Source organism: Acomys russatus, chromosome 12 (assembly GCF_903995435.1).
Source record: "Acomys russatus chromosome 12, mAcoRus1.1, whole genome shotgun sequence".
Taxonomy (NCBI): Eukaryota; Metazoa; Chordata; class Mammalia; order Rodentia; family Muridae; genus Acomys; species Acomys russatus.
In genome coordinates, this window is record NC_067148.1 from 12,448,336 (window position 1) to 12,469,557 (window position 21,222).

At 47.8% G+C, this 21,222-nt stretch overlaps 1 protein-coding gene across 1 annotated transcript in view; it reads left to right on the forward strand.

The window, feature by feature from the left end:
• Window positions 1-7,701: 7,701 nt before the first annotated feature.
• Window positions 7,702-21,222, forward strand: part of LOC127196677 (aldehyde oxidase 2) — an 80,302-nt gene continuing 66,781 nt past the window's right edge. Inside the window, exons 1-7 of the mRNA XM_051154526.1 lie at window positions 7,702-7,732; window positions 8,347-8,443; window positions 9,510-9,618; window positions 11,428-11,554; window positions 13,961-14,022; window positions 18,710-18,790; window positions 20,836-20,980. Of these exons, the coding sequence (XP_051010483.1) occupies window positions 7,702-7,732; window positions 8,347-8,443; window positions 9,510-9,618; window positions 11,428-11,554; window positions 13,961-14,022; window positions 18,710-18,790; window positions 20,836-20,980 (652 nt within the window). The remainder of the gene's footprint in view (window positions 7,733-8,346; window positions 8,444-9,509; window positions 9,619-11,427; window positions 11,555-13,960; window positions 14,023-18,709; window positions 18,791-20,835; window positions 20,981-21,222) is intronic.

Genomic DNA, 21,222 nt, shown 5'->3' on the forward strand with positions numbered 1-21,222 from the left:
TAAAACTATTTAAAGCTGGGCGTGGTGGCGCACGCCTTTAATCCCAGCACTTGGGGAGGCAGAGGCAGGCAGATCGCTGTGAGTTCGAGGCCAGCCTGGTCTACAAAGCGAGTCCAGGACGACAGCCAAGACTACACAGAGAAACTCTGTCTCGAAAAACCAGAAGAAAAAAAAAACTATCAAGTTTGAACTCACAGAGTAACACTGACTTCCTGCATCAGTCAGCAGGGCTGAGAATAAGTGACTTTTTGGTGCTTGGTCCTAAGTGGGACATCTATATCAAAGCCCTCCCACAAGACTCAGGGAACATCTCAGAAACAGGCGTAGAGTGCTATAAGCTGCTGTCTTCTGAACATGGCATGGGCGTTATGTTCATGAACTTGCAGCAGCCATGGTCATATGCACAAGGCCTGTATAAGATCAAGCCAACAAGACCGCCCAACATTCCAGCACCTCTGATTAGAATCAATGGTTTACAAAAAAAAAATTTGGTTTGTTTTTGGGGTTAGGGGTTGGGGTGGGGGTTTAGACAGGGTTTCTCAGTGTAGCCTTCCTGGAGTCACTTTGTAGACCAAACTGTCCTCGAACTCACAGAGATCCCCCTGCCTCTGCCTACCCGAGTGCTGGGATTACAGGTGTGCACCACCAGGCCCAGCTGGGTTACAGAATGTTTTGAAATTAAGGACACGTAGGCGGGAAGGGTGCGTGTTAAGGGCATAGGTGTGGGGAGTAGAGCAGGACTGGGGTAGAGATGATCAAGATACATTGCATACGTGGATAAAATTGTTGAAGAATAAAAGATTAAAGAATTTTTTTTTTTAAGTACAGAAAACAAAAGTGGCAGCTTTGTCCCATTGTCTAAGAGTGATGAAAAATCTGGCAAAAATTCGTATCTCGCTCTCTCACCACAGAGCCTTTTTCTCATTCTAAAGTGGACAGTTTCCAAACTGTCCACCACCAATCCGAGCACCAAGGGGGCTTGTGGCAGCGATGAAAACCAGAGGCTCATGGGCCTCATCGGGATCTCCTGGCTACAGCAGCACTGGTTCCTCCGATCTGCTTACACCCCAGGGGTTCATGCAAACCAAGTGTTCTTTGCTTGAAAAACACTTCTCTGGAGAATTCAGGTCGGGTTTCAGTTTCCCAGAAATTAATACGTTTGTTTATCTGATCCAGAATTCTTCCGTCTCACCTGACTCTAATACCTTAATCCAACCTCAGTACACAAAACTGGTTTTCTCCTCCGAATGCCTGTCCTTGGAGGATTTCATCACAATAAATATTTTTTTGGGAGCACCAGAATACATGTGTTTCTATCACCGGCAGCTTGGGAGCTCCCGTGTGTGGCAACGCTGTGTTCTTTATAGATACAAGTTGCCTTCACCCAAAAGGGAGAATAAGATGCTGAACAGCACACGAACCCTTAAAAGCAACCCCTGCATTGCTTCCGCTTAAGTGGAAGCGGCCATAGGAAGGGCTCCTGTCACCAGAGCTCCTCTTCCCCAGCCTGCCGCCTCCATCTCAGCTCTCAGGGATCATTGTCCATTCGCCTTTCAGGCTTACAGTGCCTTTCTTCCTCGGGAGGGGGAGCAACCAAGTAGGGGGAGGGGAAAGTCTGTTGTCATTGCCGACAGACATAGGAGATCCTTCTCCGGTCATCTAATCCTTTTATAAGTCCTAGGGACACAATGGAAAACTGAATACTGCATCCCTCCCTTCCTGGAACTTACTTTCTAGTGGAAAAAGCAAAAAAGAAATGGAGCACCATAGCCAGGTTAAGAAGCAATGAGAGGGCCAACATGGTAACCATACTTTAATCCCAGCACTCTGGAGGAGAGGCCCGCATCTCTCTGTGAGTTTGAGGTCAGTCTGTTCTACATAGAGAGTTCCAGGCTGGCCAAGAGCTACACCGTGAGATGGTGGTGGTGGTGGTGGTAGTGACGATGATGGTGATGATGATGGTGATGATGGTGATGATGAAGAAGATGGGGTGGGGGATGCGGGGTGAGTGCTGTCCATGAACCTAAGCAGGTTGGCTAGTGACAAGGGTGCTACTTGAGACTAGAGGATCAGGAAAGATTCAATACCAGGTAACAAGAAGACATCAGCCATGCCAACCAAACTCTGAGAGAAGAGTTGAGCCAAAGGGAATAACATACACCAAGGCCCTGGGCCAGAAAAGGGTTCAGCACACTCCATAGGCAGGGAAAGTGCAAACACGGCAAAGGACAGGAGCAAGGGAGAGTGGGTAAAGAGACATTCCAAGAGATGCATGGGGCCAATGCCAGCTCACAGCAGGCACACAGAGTTTTGCTGAATGCAATGGGAAGCCACTGGAAGATCTGAAGTAGAGAAATACCAGCTTTCAACAGAAAGGGTGTGGTGAATACTTGGATTGGATCCGGAGGATTTTTCCCAAAAACAAGAGCATCTGTGACCAGAAACAGAAGCAGCCTGTAGAAGGCCTAGCACACTGGGCTGAGTTTGGATCTTTCATCCCAGACCTCAGAGAGCTATCGGGGGCTTTTGAACAGCAGAACATGACCAAACGGGGAAGGTAGAGGGCCTGTCGAATTCACAGAGATCTCCAACTTCTTCCAAAACAACTTACCCCAAGTTGTTCAATAATTTCTTTTTTCCCCCAAAGTTTTATTTATTTACTTACTTACTTACTTACTTATTTATTTATTATAGTGCTCTGCCTGCTTATATGCCTGCAGGCCAGAAGAGGGCTCCAGATCTCATTATAGATGGTTGTGAAGCACAGTGCGGTTTCTTGGATCTCTGGAAAAACAGACAGTGTTCTTAACCTCTGAGCCATCTCTCCAGCCCCGCAGCAATTTCTTAATACGCGTGATTAATACGCATATATATACACACACATCCATGGATCTCCATAGACTGGGAGGCCTGAAGTCTTTAGAAGTCAAGAAATGTGAGTGCTGACAGCCACATTTGATGGAGTGTGCTCTCTGGACTCTGTGACAGCAGGAAGCCACGTGTGGACAGACTGAAAGAGAGAAAGTTCTGGCTTGAAGCCATGTCACACATTGGACGTTTATGATTCACTCTAACAACACAGCCGGAGCGTATGACCTCATGAAGGACGTCCTAGAAAAGAGAGGGCCCGTCGACTCTCTCAAAACTAGAACACAGAAGCACCTACCTGCTTTACCCTACCCTCAGCAAGCCTTGGACGTCACTGTAGCTAAACAGTGAAGACGGCATGGTTTTATCTGTAGATAGAGTTAGAGAGTTTTCACGCAAGTGTTGCAACTTCTTGTTATGGGCCTCGGTGTACACTTAGCTTTGTCTCAACCCAGGAGGCCTTGGCTTGGTTGTGGGTTTCTTCTGAGACACAAACTACCAGTCTTGCCTCTGCTAGCCTCAGTATATCTTGAACAGGCGACGCTTTACCAACAAAATGATCTTGAGCATAGAGAAGAAGTCCGAAGGACACAGAAAGGCCAGGTGGTGTAACACCCCACACCTTCACCTCAACTAGAACACAGCCTGGACTCTGTAGTGGATATAAACATGGTTTTGTTTTGATCCCGAGTGTGGGATGGGGAACAGACTTGTGAGAGAGCAGGTGATGTTTATCCACTAGAAGATGAACCACCTCGTGAGGGGGCTTGGTTTTTACTGCCTAAAACACATCTTAGTGCAGACTCTGAGAGGAGATATATATGTGAGCCCACAACAGGAGGTGTGGTTTTGGGGGGGGTCTTGGTATTGTTTGGCTGTTCATCGCTCCACTTCGAGACGCTCCTAGAGAGAACCGCTCCGGAGAACGTTTCAAGGCTCTGGGTTCTGGCTGCTGTTCCAGGTTCCAACAGCAACTTTTGGTGGAATTGCTGGTCTGCTGAAATCCTGCTGACTACACCAGGGGAATCGCACCCAGGATCTGAGTCCAAAAATGTCTACTTCTTCTGTTCCCATTAACCTCTTTTCTCTCCTATCCAGGGTAGGGGGGTTGGAAGGGAGGTGTAAGCATTAAAGACCCCCAAATAAAGAAGGTTTGGAAAAGCTCGAAGCCTACAGGACTCTTCTGTATATTTCCCTGGTCGGCATCATTTTCCCAGAAAGAATGAGAAACAAACTGAGTAAAAGTGAGTGTGGGGGGTCTTGGGAAGCTTACCTCTAGTTTTCTGAGAAGAATGAAATCCCTCCAGAGTTGGGCAAGGTGCTGCTTTGAGGAAGTGCACAGAGCAGGTTTAAGCCTGAGTTGCTGTTTATGGATTTCACATGATACTCTCAGATTTCAGAAAAGGCCAGAAGAGGTATAGGCTGCACCCCTAAGCCAGCTTCGGAGCCAGGCTTGGTAGTAGGTGAGGCATGGGATTAGGAGGTCACACGGGGGGGGGGGGGGGGGGGGGGGGGACTAGACTTTAAAAAGCCACTAAGCAAGGAACTCTCGGCCTCCAGTTGTCCCTGCTGAGGCTCTGGGCTGCCTGCTTCCACTCAGGGAGAGACACTGTTGCTTCCGCCTCAATCCTCTCTGTTCACGTCTGTAGCTGCTGTCAGAAAGGGTTCTGCCTAGAGCCAGGAGGCCAACCTTACCAGAGCCATGCCTTGCTCACCCCAGAGCTCGGATGAGCTGGTATTCTTTGTGAATGGAAGGAAGGTAAGTAAGTGACAAGTGATCGGTAGAGTTAGCACTATGTCTTGCAGGAGGAAACCCCTAGCTCCCAGGCACTTTGAGGAATCTGGACTGAGCCTCTCCAGTCTGGAGCAAGAGCCCCAGGCTTAGGAAGCCACCCTAGCCTGCCTTTTCTCTTCTCAGTCAACCCTTGGGTCTTGGCAACAGCGGGAGGCAGGAAAGCCTTGGGGTTCTTTGGATAGCCCTGGCTGCTGTCAATCAACTCAATCTAGCTCTGCACTTCTGTGTATAACCTGAGGGAAATTACTTCACCTCCCTAAACCTCAGAGGCCTCCTGCGGCACCTGCTTCCCACAGCTGTTGTGAAAATGGAAAGAAAGTTGCTTCTGTCACCAGGCAGGGTCCTCTAAGACACAAGACACAGAAGCAGCCCATCCCATAACACGGTTTGCCGTTCAGATTCCGGAAGTTGTTTTTGTTTTTGTTTGTTTGATCTTTTTTTTTTTTTTTTTTTTTTTTTTTTTGAGACAGGGTTTCCCTGTGTAGTCTTGGCTGTCCTGGAATTGCTTTGTAGACCAGGCTAGCCTCGAACTCACAGAGATCCACCTGCCTCCACCTCCAGAAGTCATTAAATGCATCCATCTTTGTATTTCTATTTATCAAATTAATTTCTCTATAGCCGTGGTTCTCAACTCTCCTAATGCTGTGGCCCTTTAATATAGTTCCTTATGTGATGGTTACCTCCAAGCTGTAATTTTGCTACTGTTGTGAATCATAATGTGTGTATGTGTTTTCCTACTGTCCTGGGCAACCTCTGTGAAGGGAGTTGCGACCCACAGGTTGAGAACCACTGCTCTATGGCGTGTCCACCATACGGAATTGTTGAAATTTAAGTGCGGTCAGCCTGGAAAGCCTCTTTCCCTGGGTTGCAGCCTGTTCTGGGGATATATAAGGACAAGAGCAGAGCTCTCAGTTGCTACTTTCCCGCAGCATCCTTCCCGGCCTCACCACCACCTCACGCAGGACACTGGCTACTGTTAGTGCCCAGGCCCTTCTTATCACAAGCCCCTTTCTGCCTTCCGAGGGCACACAGCTTCCCTGGAGCCTTGCCACCTCCCTTCCAAGAGCCTCTCAAACCTCTGACCCCACATACCTAACCAGGACTCAGTCATGTCTACCCCACCTCAGGAGTTAGCCCAAGGAAGCAGCCAGAGCCCACAGAGCCCATAGGGCTCCCCATTTGCCTGCAGTGCTCTCTCCAGAATGCGGCCTCCCCAGGTAGTCATCCTTCTATGACCATCATCCGTGAGCTATTAATGGCTTTTCCACTGACCAGGCTTTGGAGACCCAAAAGCCTGACAGGATCTTTCCTCTCTCAGCTCCAGATCAAATGATTTACTTATTCATAGATTTTATGTACGTAAGTGCTCTGTCTTCATGCACAGCAGAAGAAGGAATCATCCCATTCTAGATGGTTGTGAGCCACCATGTGGTTGCTGGGAATTGAACTCAGGATCTCTGAAAGAGCAGCCTAGTGCTCTTAACTGCTGAACCCCCTCCAGATTAAATTATGAGCCCAGAATGACCCAGCTGAAGTCAGACCAGAGAATAAGTCACATGATAGAGGTGAGGAAAGGGAGGGAGGGGGAGGGGGAGGAGAGGGGAGAAAAGTTAGGGGACCAGCAGGCCCTAAAGCCTCTCCAGGACAACAATAACTTCCCCGTCCCCCAACCAGGCAGTCCATCCAGCTTCCCTCCCTGTGCAACGCCCCCTAACAAACACAAGCCAAGTTTAAATACTTCCAAAGATTCATTTGGAAGTACCAGGAGACCAGATGACAGCACAAATGTGGAAAATGCGGACAGAGTGCAAGCCCAGAGGTGTCACCACACCACAGTGGCTCCCGGCTCCTGCCACACAGGAGAGCATGGGCCTACACTGGCCTTGGGAGGCTCCTGCCCAGTAAATGCGTGTGAACACTGTTTCCCCTCAGAGCATGTCTGGTCTCCTACCGCCCACCTCCTACCACTAACCAATCGAGCAAACCGCCACAGACATTCTGCTGAGCTATCCACCCAACCCCGTGATCTCTCCTGTTTCCAACGCAGGTGACAGAGAAAAATGTGGACCCAGAAGTCACCCTGCTGGCCTTCCTGAGAAAGAACTGGACCCTTTTGATCAAAGTCTCAGCCATGTCTTTGCATGCCTTGTAGAACTTACAGAGCTTAAGTTGCTGCTGTGGTTGTGAGGGGTGAACGGTCTCCAGCCAGCTCTTTGGCCTTGCTTGCTATTTGCTTTGGGCAGTGAGTTTAAGAATATCAGGTTAATTGGGCTGGTGTGTAAAGAGGAGAAAGTTTCCCAGCATTGCTTATAAGTGATTGAATAGGAGGAAATAGAAGCTAAGCAATTCGCTTGGGCTCAGCCAAGCCACCTGAGTGTTATGTAACAGAGGCTCCGGTTCCCTTTACAAAACCAAAGTGTCAGATTCAGGGATTGGATGTGACAAGGGGAAAGATTTCTTTACCTTATATCTACTGTCTTACACTAGACTTGCACCAGACTCTCCCACCACTTTATATGCTGGAACATAGATCTTCATAATGATAAACGTATTTTAATTAGTAAGGTTGATGGATTGCTGGCGGGGGGCGGGGGGAGGAGACTAGACGTAAATAATGAAATTAAATGACAGGAATAACAAATTGATGAAATTGCCTCTGACCAAGTTTAGTGTAAAAGCCCACATGGTTTCTAGTTAGCCGTCAATACTTGAAAGGCAGAACATTGTTATGTTTTAAATAATCAAGATTTCCATTTGTTGGGGTAAATGGGAAGGTGGCAAGACCTTTACACAGTGGTCGTTCTTAGAGCTGAGTGAGGACTGGCCCTGGTCCCCTCTCTGAAATGAGACTCAGGATCCAAGTTTCTCGCCCAGGCTCCTCTTCGCTTACTTAACCCCCTGTGACCTGCACTTGAAATGATGAACCAGCATTTAAAAAAAAAAAAAAAAAAAAAAAAACCATTATGTAGAAACACAGTATAGAGATGGAGCCGAGACAGAGCCTGGCTTTGGGATTACCTGGAGGGAGTCAGAGCAGAATGGAGCTCATGGTGGGACCTGAAGCCAAGGGTGGGAGGGTGAGACACTCCTCATGCCACTTGCAGGCTGAGTTTCAATGCCTGGCTTACTACAAGGCAAAACTAACAATGTGTTGAGTCGTTAAAAAGACTTCTTCTTTGGCTAGAGAGACGGCTCAGAGGCTAAGAGCACTGGCTGCTCTTCCAAAGGTCCTGAGTTCAATTCCCAGCACCACATGGTGGCTCACAACCATCTACAGTGAGATCCAGTGCCCTCTCCTGGCCTGCAGGCGTACATGCAGGCAGAGCACTATACATAATAAATCTTTTAAAAAGAAATACTACTTCTCCCCCCAATTACATGATTAGAACCAGAAGAAGGCATAAAATGCCTTGTAATGAAGTAGGGTTTGTCTAAGGAGTTTTACCTTAAGCCCTACAAGATGGTGAACTTGCCATGACAAGCGTAGGTAGTGTGCCTTCCTCTCTCAGACAGAAACAAGCCAGAGTGGGCTGTTATACCCAGGGCCACACAGCTAATCAGATGGCTTCCCAGGCTGGGTCTCACCCACAAAGACCTCCCACATCGATGGCACCCTAGGGAAGCAGCTGTCCCAGAGGCAAAATGTCCACTTCGCATCTTTTCCTTGACTCCGCCCTTTCCAGTACGCCTCACAGGAACCAAGTATGCCTGTGGAACAGGAGGCTGTGGGGCCTGTACCGTGATGGTGTCCCAGCATGACCCGGTGTGCAAGAAAACAAGGTAGCTACACAAGTTCCAGTCTCCGGAAGAGAGGTCTGCCCCTGCCTGCCTGCCTTCTATTACTCTATCAGATAACTAAAAAAAAAGCCCAGATCTTAGTGACTCCACATCTTAGTTTCCACCAGAAACCCCCACAGATGCTGTGGTCCCTCTACCCTGATGACACATAAGCCTTCCGCACATCCATTCTGGGAGACCGTGACCTCCAAAGGCCCATCTGGGTATTCCAGGTTAAGAAGCAAGACAAGTCAGAAGTGTATTTCCTACCGGAGGAAACTGAGACTCAGAAAGAAGAGGTGACTTGCTCAAGGTCATATAACCAATAGCCTGACGAACAACAACGTGAACCGTATTTTTCTAGCCTGGAAGCCAATGCTCTCCTTGTTCTTGACCTGGACCAGGCTTGCAGAGCAAGGGCCTGGGCCATGACCTCACCCTCTAAGTAAGAGTCTGAGCTTCACCCACATCACTGGTCCAAACCAAGATGGCTTCAGAACACAGACCAGAGAGAGAGAGAGAGAAAGAGAGAGAGAGAGAGAGAGAGAGAGGCTGAGAGAGAGACGAGCGATGAGAGAGCTGAGAGAGAGAGGAGAGAGAGAGAGGAGAGGGAGAGAGAGAGGAGAGAGAGGGAGAGAAGAGAGGAGAGAGAGAGAGAGAGAGAGAGAGAGAGAGAGAGAGAGAGAGAAGTGACTTTACTCAGAGAGCTTAAATTAACAAGAAAATGAATGCAGAATGCACTGATATGGGCAAAAGGCAAATAGCCTTTGCTTGTGATGAGGTCATCACTCTAGTGAAGACTAACGGAGATCCAGCCACCCTCTGAGGACACAGGTCTATTCCCACTGCCCCTAGGGGGATCCATTTTAAGACTGTAAAGATTTTCTGGTGTCCAGGTTAAAGCTCCCCAGTTCTCATGGGTGGCATAGAGTGAGCACAGAGGACCCTGACGTCCTCACATCTATCGCCCCTTCAGTCCCCTGGGCCATCAGAGCTACCCTTCTTCTAGTTGTCCACGGGGCAGGACCATGTCACTTCACTTGGTTTTCTTTGTGTTTCTCATACAAAGGCACTTCTCTGTCGTGGCATGCCTGGTGCCCCTGTGCTCCCTGCACGGGGCCGCCGTCACCACCGTGGAAGGTGTCGGGAGCATCAAGTCCAGGCTTCACCCTGTGCAGGTAAGCACACACTCTAACCCTCTTACTTCTGAGCTTCATTTTGCCAAAGGCTGTGGAGACTGCCCCACCTCCGCCTTCTGGGTCACGACCAGGCGCGTGGGAGCTTGATCAGCGTGATAGCATCCACTCAGCGGCGGAAGAGAAAGCTGGAAACCCACCTGCGTTTGATTAAACGGCCATCTTTTATTATTTTTTTTCTATTTGAATAATATCGAGATATCAGAAACATTGGCTGATACCAATTGTACTATAAACTGGAGTAGATATTGAACACAGGCTATACAGTCAATGCCTCTCGGGAGGCTGGGGATACAGCTGTTGATAGACTGCCTGACGCGCATGCGTGAAGTCCTTGAGACTACATAAACCTGGCGTGGTGGCGCAAACTCAGAACCCCAGTATTGGAGAAGTACACACAGAAGGCTAGGGAGTTCCAGGTCATCCTCCACTACACAGTGAGCTCAAGGCCAGCCTGAAAGACACATGAAATATTGAGTCAAAAGGCCATACCAGGGCTGGAGAGATGGCTCAGTGGTTGAGAACCCTGGCTGCTCTTCCAGAGGACCCAGCACTCACATGACAGCTTCTATCAACCTCTAACTCCAGTTTCAGAGAATCTAATGCCCCCTTCTGGTGTCTACAGATACTGCACACATACTATACACAGACATGTATACATATACATAATATATGTGTGTATTATATATTACTTTATTATTATTATTTTATTATTATTATTATCATTATTATCATTATTATTATTATTATTATTATTATTATTATTATTATTATATAGTATATTCCAAAAGACTCTCCAAGGCTTACAGGATAAAATTTGGGGATCATTCTGTGTAGCATAGAAGTTTAGGAGTAAAATCAGAACTTGGATGAGGGGGTCTGAAGGTCTGACTTATCTCAAGGATGGAAGGAATCATCCCTCCAACATTTAGCCTGCTGCTGAACAAGGTAAGGTTGGGTTTCAGGGTAATGTGACATGTGTTGGCACTGATTTTCCTGTCATTGTCACAGGTGTCTGGGGAGTCACGGCCCGATCAAACCATACTCAGGGTTTTTAGGCAGGAACAGGCCAGGTCAGCAAGGATGAAGGACCCAGAACAGTCACCTCGAGTTGGCTAGGAAGTCATCCAAGGTGATCACAGCAAAGTCAGCGTGTTATATACTAAGTCTAGAGCCCAGCCTCTCAAGCGTTGGTGCTCCCAGGAGTCACCAGGGGCTTGCTAAAAGTTCAGAGTCTGGTCAAGAAGTTTGAAGCAGGGAGCTGACTTCTGCACTCCCTGCTATTTGCCAGGAGAAATCAGTAGTGCCAGACCACAGACGGTGCTTTAGATAGCAAAGACCAAACCCCTCGCTCTCTAAAGACTGAGCTTTGTAAGCCAACACAGGAAAAGACGGTGACGCGAGATCAGCAATGGTCTCCAAGTCAGTCAAACACCCACAGCCTCGTGTGCAACCTAAGCTGTGAAAGAAGCACAAGTGTTCAAGAGAGCCAGTTGTGAAACTTATGCACACCCTCCTACTAACGGTTCCGGGAGTGCAGGCTGCACACTGCTAACTCCCAAATAGAGGATCAGAGCAGTAGAACCTGAAAAGTAATTAAAATGGTAAGATGCAGCTTCCGAGCCACTGCCTTTGGGAGCTGCCTAGGAAAAGGGACAAACAGAACTGAACAGAAGGGGTGGGACATGATCGTGTCTTCTACCATAAGGAGAAAGGTGCAGGCTGTGGGCCCCTGGAGAGAGTTGCTGGCGGCGGCAGGGCGGGGCTGTGACCACAGATGCACCTTTCCAGGAGAGGATCGCCAAGAGCCATGGTACCCAGTGTGGCTTCTGCACTCCTGGGATGGTGATGTCCATGTACGCGCTGCTCCGGAACCATCCACAGCCCTCAGAGGGGCAGCTCATGGAAGCGTTGGGAGGTAGGTAGGCAGACGCAGGAGGTAGGCAGATGGAAAAGGTACTTCAAGGTTCCCCACACCACTGTCACCATCACCCCAGCTGTGCTCAAGTCCCACCGTCATCCCTAACATAATCTGTGTAGGCACAGCAAAAGATGTCAAGTCGTCTGCGCACAGCACAGGGACCACCACATCCTTCCCAAGGGCCTGAATCCCATTTCAGACTACCAAACAAAGCACGAACAAAGCCAGCGTAAAACACAGGAAGGCCTCACACAGTTCTGGAAGCACTGCGTCTGGGGTCCAGCTCTCAGCCTGCCTGTGCTGTGTCTGAGAGCTCCGAGGAGACATCCTGATTCCTCCCCCCAGACTTTTTTTTTTGTTTGTTTGGTTGGTTTTTGGGGGGGGGGTTTCTCTGTGTAGCCTTGGCCATCCTGGACTCACTTTGTAGACCAGGCTGGCCTCGAACTCACAGTGATCCACCTGCCTCTGCCTCCCGAGTGCTGGGATTAAAGGCGTCCCCCCAGACTCTTATGAGTATAGTTGAACCTTGGCACTCCTGAGCGGCATAAATTCAATCTGTTTCTAGCTCATGCCTTTCCACTTGTTCTCTAGGTCATAAATGTTCCTCTTGTCTCAGGGCACCAGGCACCGGGTTAGGCCCACCCCAATCCTGGGCAAACTCATTTCAGTGTGATTCCATGGGGAGAGATCTTATTTCCCAATAGGGTTTTGTTAGCAGGTTCCAGGGCTTAAGACTTTGTATCTTTTGCAGGCGTGTGTGTGTGTGTGTGTGTGTGTGTGTGTGTGTGTGTGTGTGTGTGTGTGTGTGTGTGTGTGTGTGTGTATACATATATATATATATATTTTTTTTTTTTGAGACAGGGTTTCTCTGTGTAGCCCTGGCTGTCCTGGGCTCACTTGTAGACCAGGCTGGCCTCGAACTCACAAAGATCCCCCCTGCCTCTGCCTCCCGAGTGCTGGGATTAAAGGTGTGCACCACCATGCCCACCTTGCAGGGTATATTTCAATTCATAGTAAGCCTCTCATCTGAAAGGATCTTCTAGATTTGTAACAGTTTTAAATTCATAAACACATAAGATTAATAAACATCACCTTCAGGTGTCAAGAGTGCCTAAACAAGTCATCAATCCATAGACTGAAGACAGACAGCTGAGGACAGATGTGCTTCTCACCTGCCGTCTGCTGATGGGTTCTCTCTCTCTCTCTCTCTCTCTCTCTCTCTCTCGCTCTCTCGCTCTCTCGCTCTCACTCTCCCTAGCTCTCTATCTTTATCTCTTCTTTCAAGTGCAGAAAATCAGAGCCAATCATATAGCTCAGTGACAGAGTGCATGTCTATCTTGTGCAAAAGCCCTGGGCTCAATCCTCAATAAAATAATAATTAATATTATTATATTAACAATAATTGTATAATAATAATATATAATTCTATTTATTATAAGTATACAATAATTTATATTATTATAGTTAATACTAACCAGAAACTCATACTAACATCTAAAACCCCCACCATCTTTGGGTCCCCTTCACCAACTCCTCAGCCCTAAAGCATGACCAAGGCTAACTTATAATTCCTGCTCTCTACATGGCTCCGTCCAGGCCAGTCTCTGCCCTCTCTTTTTCCCTGATGGTCCAAAAATTAGATCCATTCTTTACCAACTTTCATATCCTCTGAGCCCAAACTTCTTAGTCAGGCCACCCTAGATGAGCTGTAGTCCACATGGACCCTCCTCTTCTGCTACCTTCATCCTTGGACACACGAGGACCCCAGACTTTACCATGCAACAGCACGTCTCCGCTGGCCTCTTGAATTCAGGTTCTTGGGCCTGTCTCCAGATGCTCAGGTCCCCGGGAGTCAGATTCATGTCCTTAACAACTACATCCAGGTGGTCCTGATGCAGCGACCTCCTACTAGCCACTGAGGAACACGCCTGGTAGAGCATCCACTCTACTTGGTCTAGTGGCACCCTGGGAATTGCTTGAATTTTCTGTTTTGGGATCCCACTGTCTTACATAGCTTGGAACAGTTATTGTCAGTGGCAAGACATCAGGGCTAGAGTCATAGCTCAGAAGCAGAATGTTATCCTAGCATGTCCAAGGGCCGGGGTTCTATTCCCCAGCACTGAAAAGAAAATCTATTAGCTCTATTTCAAGGATTAAAAGAAGTCAGCAAAGTGGCTAGAGATATGGCTCAGTCCTTGAGAGCCAAGAAGAGCTTACTGTTCTGGAGAACCTGTGTTCAGGTCTCAGCCACCTACATTGGGTGGCTTACCACCGCCTGTAACTCCAGCCCCAGGAAATCCAACGCCCTTTTCTGGCCTGTGAGGGCACTCACAGATAAATAATAATCTAAAAAATAAGCAATAGAAACAAGATATTCACAGCCATGCTTCTTCCCCTGACCAGGTAACCTCTGCCGCTGTACTGGGTATCGGCCAATTCTGGAGAGTGGCAAGACCTTCTGCACGGTGAGCACACAAGGATGGATGTCTGGAGACATGTACAGAGTAAGAATGAAAAAGATGGATGGTCAAAGCTGGGAACACAGAATGGGGTTTATAAGACAAGCAACTGTAACACAGACAAAGTAAGTTATCACAGGGGAGGGGCTCAGGGGGCGGGGACTCACTGGAGACCAGGTGAGCGGTACACTGCCTTTGATGTAGTCTAGAACCACAAAAGGAAGTGAGGTGCGTTAGCCAGCTGCCCAGACACTTGTGTCAGGCAACACATCTATCCAGGGCAGGTGAGAGGAGGTCTATAAACACAAGGAGTCGATCAAGGCTTTGCTCTGGTGAAGAAGGTTCCTTCTGAGAACCCAACCAACTAGGAAATCGTAAACAGAAAAAAGAAAGAGAGAAAGAAAGAAAGAAAGAATAGGGGGGAAAAGCTGAAGTTGCAGAATAGAAAGCAAAATTTACTCCAAGAATACAGAGAGTAGCCTCCAAAAGTAGGCACACCTCGCTGGCAAAAATCAAACAACTCTTGCTTGGCACTTAGTAAGAGTTCAACAGATAATTACTAATGTTGAGAATGTTGTTGACACTGTGAAAAGCATTTGACAGATGCTCAAGAGCGAGCATGTCTGATGCCCCTCTGCTGAGGACAGGCTGGATAAGGGCAGGAGACCTTAGGCAGAGGAGGAGGGCCTCTGTGGTCCTTATCCAGCTATTCAAGAGTTCGTAGGGACAAGGAGATAGGCCTAGCTTTTTCTGGATCATTCTCCACATAAGGATTCAACTCTACCTTTAGGCCAGGTACTTCCATGAGATGGTCAAGGACAGGTCTTAGGAGCCAATGTCTACCCACAAGACCAATGAGGCTCCTTGTAGAAAGAGTGGACACTGCTCTAGGGGTGTTCACGTGGGGTGGGGGTGCGTTGAGGCCCCTGCAGAGCCATGTAGGAAGGAAAAGCAGAAGCCACAAGCTAAGGTTTCTATATATATTTTTGCCTCAGTCTCTCACACAAAGTAGTGGTAGACCTGGACATCTACAGCAGGTATGTCCAGTGCCCCCAAATATCAGGCTGATATTCTCGGGGGGGGGGCACAGGGGGGCAGGGAGGTCCCAGATTTTTGTTGCCTCCTCAGGGAGCCAGAGCTGACACACTAAAAAGTAAAATGGGGAGACTATAAACCCAGCAAATTGCTGCTGTAAATGGGAAAGCACGCAAGAAGTACCAGCCAATGTGCTAAATCAACCCCTTTGCCTAAGGGTATAGGTGTCATTTGCCTCTCCCGGAACACAGATTCTGGAGATAAAGCCAGAAATGAGATCCAATAGCTGGCCCTGTAGCCAGCCAGTCTCCTGCTGCTTTACTCTGTAAAAGAAACCCAGCCGCAGATGGGGTGCCTAAGGATTTTGTTACCCACCGAGCCCAGAGAAGGAAGCCCAGCTTCTCTCAGTCACCACAGACCCCACGCCCATCCTAGGGACTCTGAGAATGTAATGTGGAGAGAAGTGCTGCCTTGCTCAGCCAGCTGCTTTTGTTTCTGGGCCAGAGTTAGCAAGCAGCAGCTAGAGATACTAAGAAAGACAGGGGATTCAAACAGGTGGGAGCAAGCGCTTTGCCACGCAGGAGAAACCACCTGAGGAAGATGGTCCACGGAGAGGGTTTGCAAGAAATGGAAATGGAAGAGCTGCAAGTGGGCACCATTTTAAAAGCTGCCCTCGGCCGGGCGTGGTGGCACACGCCTTTAATCCCAGCATTTGGGAGGCAGAGACAGGCGATCGCTGTGAGTTCGAGGCCAGCCTCGTCTACAAAGTGAGCCCAGGACAGCCAAGGCTACACAAAGAAACCCTGTCTTGAAAACCATCATCATCATCGTCGTCGTCGTCATCATCATCATCAATGTAAAATAAAAAACGCTGCCGTCAACTCATCCAAATGGTTTTCCCATTTGTGTATTCTTTTTTTTTTCTCTCTCTCTTTCTTAAAGGTCCCATGTGAATTATAATGAACAATGTTCTAATTCTTATCTGTGCTACAGTGACTGTATTATGGCTGCCCTGAAAAATACCATAAATATGTATCTTACCAGTAGAAACTGCCCTAAAATAACTCAGATATGAGTTGCATTGTAATGGCAATGAACAATGTTCATCTACTGAGGACACCATAGAAATGTGTGATATAAATACAATCAACCCCAAATACATCAAAATGTCAGCAGAACTGGGCACTGGTTGTTTCTCTTAGACTTCGGCATATCGTGTGTGTGTATACAGTATGTATTTCATAATTTATCTTAAATAAAGAAAGAAAGCAAAGGAAGAATAGCCTTGTGTTATCCCTGTAAGTAGAAAGTAACTTCAGGGTCTGAAGTCTCATATACACTGGTCAACCCTTCAGGGCACAACCTTACTTGCCTATAAAAAGTTTTGTTCACATAAAGCACTTCCTGTCCTCAGGAGCCAAGTGATTGTCAGCAGAAAGGAACAGGAAGATGCTGCTTGGATCAGAAAGAAAACGACTCATCTGGAGGCAAAAGTAATGTGAGTCCCTCAGGTTTCTGTTTGCTCACTGTGCGCTGCTTTCCGCAGACCCAGCTGGGGGCGGGCATGCGCATTTGAGGGACCTCCCCCCTCCCCACCCCCAACTCCCTCCCCGCCGTTTTGTTTGCGGCCACCCCAAGCCCTTGCAAGAACCCGGCACATAGCAGGGTTTCGCTGAGCACAGAGCTCATACAGAGATCACAATCCTAGTCTGAAAGGCTGGGACAAAAGGAAAACAAAAGCCTCTTAGATGCCGGAAAAGCATCTACTGCGGGAGGGAAGTTCTAAAGCTGTGCCTGCTCACACAGCCATCTGCTGTCCTTGAGCTGACACAGAGAGAGCTCGGCCACCTCAGCTGAGGGAAAGGCCCCACCTAGAAACGCAGCGGCAGGATTCCAGCCTCTGAGTTGGAGATAACTCATTTTCAAAAAGCTCCTCTGCTGTGTTCTCACAGGAGTCCAATGGAGAGTTTAATGAATCCTAACTACCACCCCATGTGCTGGGCAAGAGCTCAGAGCCCGCCTGAGAAAGCAACACCCCTCATTCTTTCTCACATGTCCGAGTCCCTCAGGCCTACCCGTCCACACTCCCCTCCCATTGTCACTTTTTTCTTTTTTAGTCTAAAGAATGGGTACCATGGAATAGAGAGGCGTAACCCCAAGGGTGTGAGCCCCACAGCCCCCATAGAGACTCACAGAAGATCAATGGTTGGAAGAATCACTGCATCCCAAAACTATTCCCAACCTCGAAGGCTTGGGCATTCAATTTGAGTATCAGTTGGGCTTTGGGTACCACTTGACTTACATTAAGCCAAATGCCCACGGATGAGTTTAAGCTGGGGTGCGTCTCGGTTATTGCTCATAAGGAGGAACACGATTGTAAAGTAAAACTTCATCCTTTCCTTAAAGTAACACACACTATGATGTTAAACTCTAAGGAGAAGGCCAAGTGCTGAGTGAAACACTGTTCCCTGGGGTGTCTCTGCTGTGTGGCCAGGTTTCCTCCTTCCCCTTAGTCTCTCACCAAAAAAAAAAAAAAAAAAAGGCAGGTGTTGACCTACAATACTTCAGTCTGCAACCCTACAAAAAGTCTTTACAAGGAATAACTATGTGTTCTTTCTGGAACCTTGCAAGGCTTTAGAGAGACAGGAAAAGAAAAAAAAAAAAAAAAAAGAAAAAAAAAAAACTGGGCAGGGGAAATGACAAATGTCAGGCCACTTCATCTAATTGTCACGGTTACCCTTCACGATAAGCATTATTTCCATTTCCTCTTTAGAAAGGTTAAGTGCCTTTCCAGTAGAAAGGTCAATGTGTATGTCTGCCATCCTCTTCTCTACTCGCCTGCACCCGCCTGCACCCACCTGCGCCCCACACCCCATAGTTCAGTTCTCCTGTTCCCTCAGGTATGTCTCCTGGCAACCAGTGGGTGAGAGACGATGACAGTTCAAAGCTAAAGCGTGAGACAGGATGACAGTTGGGTCCATTTCCGATCTGCTTTCATTTCCTGGTGGGCAAAAATGCAAGGTTAGGGTTATACAATTATCATGGAGATTAAATAACATTAATATGTGTAAAAGCCCTCAATAAACAGTAATACCGGGTGTGTTTGTGCAGAAAGATATGTTTGGAGTCATTTCCCCTAAAAACTATGAGGCCTCCCCAGAGCTTTAGATTGTGAACTGTGATGGCAGAGGAAGGGACGGTAGCTCGGGGAAGGTTCCCCAGGCTTCTTCAGCGTCTCATCACCTTCACGGGGTTTCCTGGCGTTTCCCAGGATGCTCTTTAAAAAGTTGAAGCCGGGCAGTGGTGGCACATGCTTTTAATCCCAGCACTTGGGAGGCAGAGGCAGCGGATTGCTGTGAGTTCAAGGCTAGCCTGGTCTATAAAGTGAGTCCAGGATAGTCAAGGCTACACAGAGAAACCTTGTCTCGAAAAAAAAAAAAAGTTGATGACACCCTTTCCTTTGGAGTCACAGTGGTGGCTGTCAGCTTCTCTCTGGGACCACATTCCTAATTTATGTCCTTGGGCTGCAGTGAGTTCCCTGTGAAGGGGAACTAAGAGCCACCTGCTGCATGCTGCCTGCCCAGCTCCTTAAAGAACTCCAGCACTCTTCCCAATGGAGCTGAGCTGATGCAGCCATGTGCTTCTTCCTTCCATAAAGATCTGCACGGAGCTGTTTGCAAAAGATGAGTTCCAGCCCTTGGACCCGACCCAGGAGCTCATATTTCCCCCAGAACTCCTGGTAAGACAACACTGGTGTTTCATGTGCTTGCTTAACCATCTCCAGTTATAAACCCAGTTTTCTAAGTCTACCATTAGCCTTTCGGGTGACATGTCAAGTTGGAGAAGTGTCCGTTAGGATCCAGAAACCTGCCTCCTCCTGGCCCTGGTTGGCCTTCAGCATTTTAAAAAGTGATCCCACCATGACTCTCATCGCTGTGGTCAGGAATGCGTCCCCATCAGCTTTGCTAAGCATCTGTTATATTTTTCCAGGAACGCCATTGCACTGACTGTAAGAAACATCTGCCTTGTCATTTCCCCCCTTCCCACCCCCACACTCCCCCCAGCCCTGCTTTTGGGGCCAGTTTCTTGACTGGGAGAAACAGGAGTGCTGTTTCTAAGTACTAACCCCATAGCGAAGAACAAAGCTAAGGAAAAACACTGCCCTAGGGGAGCTCGCAAGCTGGTAAGAAAGATAGGTGATAAGCAAAATAATAGATGAAAGATGAAAGATGGAAACTGGAATGTAACGCCATTAATCCAAGCGGTCAGGAGGCAGAGGCAGTCAGATGTCTGTGAGTTCGAGGCCAGCCTGGTCTACGTAGTAAGTTCCAAGACAATCAGAGATTAGAAGTAAAAATCTCCAAGCGGAGGAGGAGGCTAGGAATCAGATGGCTGCAACTTTCAATGCCATGGCCAGAGAAGACGCCTCTGGGGAGGTAATGTTTGAAGAAATTCTAGAAGGAAGGGTAGAGCCAGTCATGGGGAGAAGTGATGGATGAACTATGCAGATGGCGACAGCAGAATTGAGTGTAAAGGTCCTAGAGCTAAGAGAAGCCCGTGGAGAGAGCGCAGTGAGGAGGAAGGTGAGAAGCCATCAACACAGGCTGTGCCGCATGCAAAGCACTGCCCGGCTTGGCCTCTGTATAAGAAGAGCCCCAGTGAGGGAGGCTGCACAGAAGGACAGGCTACTGCTTGTTAGGGTTCTGCTTCAGCCTGCCTACCTGTGATGTCATTGCCTACCTACCATGGGGGCGTGGCTCTGCCCAGGGCCATATAAATGAATAGTCAGTCCCTCCTCCTGGTCTCTCTCTATACTCTCTCTTCCTCTTCCTCTTTTGTTCTCTCTCTCTCTCTCTCTCTCTCTCTCTCTCTCTCTCTCTCTCTCTCTTTGGGGTACCCCTTCCCCCTTCTCCCCCCATGCTTATTTAATAACCTCCTACACACATAATATTTGGTATCTGGTACCTTATTGTTACCTTATTACTTTATATCTTACTGTCCTAATTATCAATCATAAAACTACTGACATCGTGTCAGGATCCTTCCTGTTGCTGAGCCAAGAACCTCCCAAAGCAGGCAGCAAAGGAAGGAAAGAAGGAAGCAGAGTGCTCCGTCAGGGGATTAATGCGATCCCAACGGGCAGTGGCTACACTAGAACTTCCGGTGTAGGTGGTGAGGACCAGATGGATTCTGGATGTGTTTGGAAGAAAATCACCCAGCTCGCTGATGGGTGTGATGTCCTGTAGGGAAAACAGAGTCAAGACTGACCCCAGAAGTATGCATAGCTAGATGGTACCAGTTACACAGATGGAGGAGCAGGTCATCTTTTCTTTAGGGTTCCTTTTCAAGGGCTGAGAGATAGACTTGGATCTGAGGAGCTCAGTTCAGGGCAAATAAAGTGTGGGATGCCCCTGACCCAGCTAAGAGGTGACAGACATCAAGAACTCACTAAGAAATTACTTGAATACTAGAGGGAAAATCCAGACACAAGATATTAATTTAGGATCATTAGGATGACTCTGATGTTAAAGCCATGAAACTGAATTAATGCTAAATTAGCCCAGGCTAGCCAGTCAATGGCTTATAGTATCACTTGTTCCCAAAAGGCCATCTACTTATGGGAATCCAGGCTTTAGCTAGTGGATATAGTGAGTGTATTTCTGGGTTAAGTGGACCCCCAGACCCTTATAATCTTTCTAGAGGGATGCAACCCACTCAGGACCTGGGATAGCCCAGAGTAATCTCTATGCATACAGGTAGCAATATCTTGTCATTTGCCCTCAGAGAATGGCTGAGAACCCAGAAAAACAAACCCTAACCTTTTACGGAAAGAGAATTACCTGGATCTCCCCAGGAACCCTCCAAGATCTCTTGGTGCTGAAATCCAAGTACCCGGAAGCACCACTCATCTCAGGCAACACATCTCTGGGTAAGTGACAGCAGCTCTACTTCCTCCCCTGATCTGCTCTTTCGAGATGAAATCTTCATCTCGTCAAATAAATCCAGGATCCCCAACATTGAGAGACATATACCCTAGAAGCATTCAGGATGGCTGGAGATTTTTTTTTTTTAAGTGTTTTAATTCATTTTGCCCCTTGTTATTTTATTACAATAGACATAAAAAAAAAAAACATTATAAAATATCAGTGGCTGTATTAGCAAGCACACCTA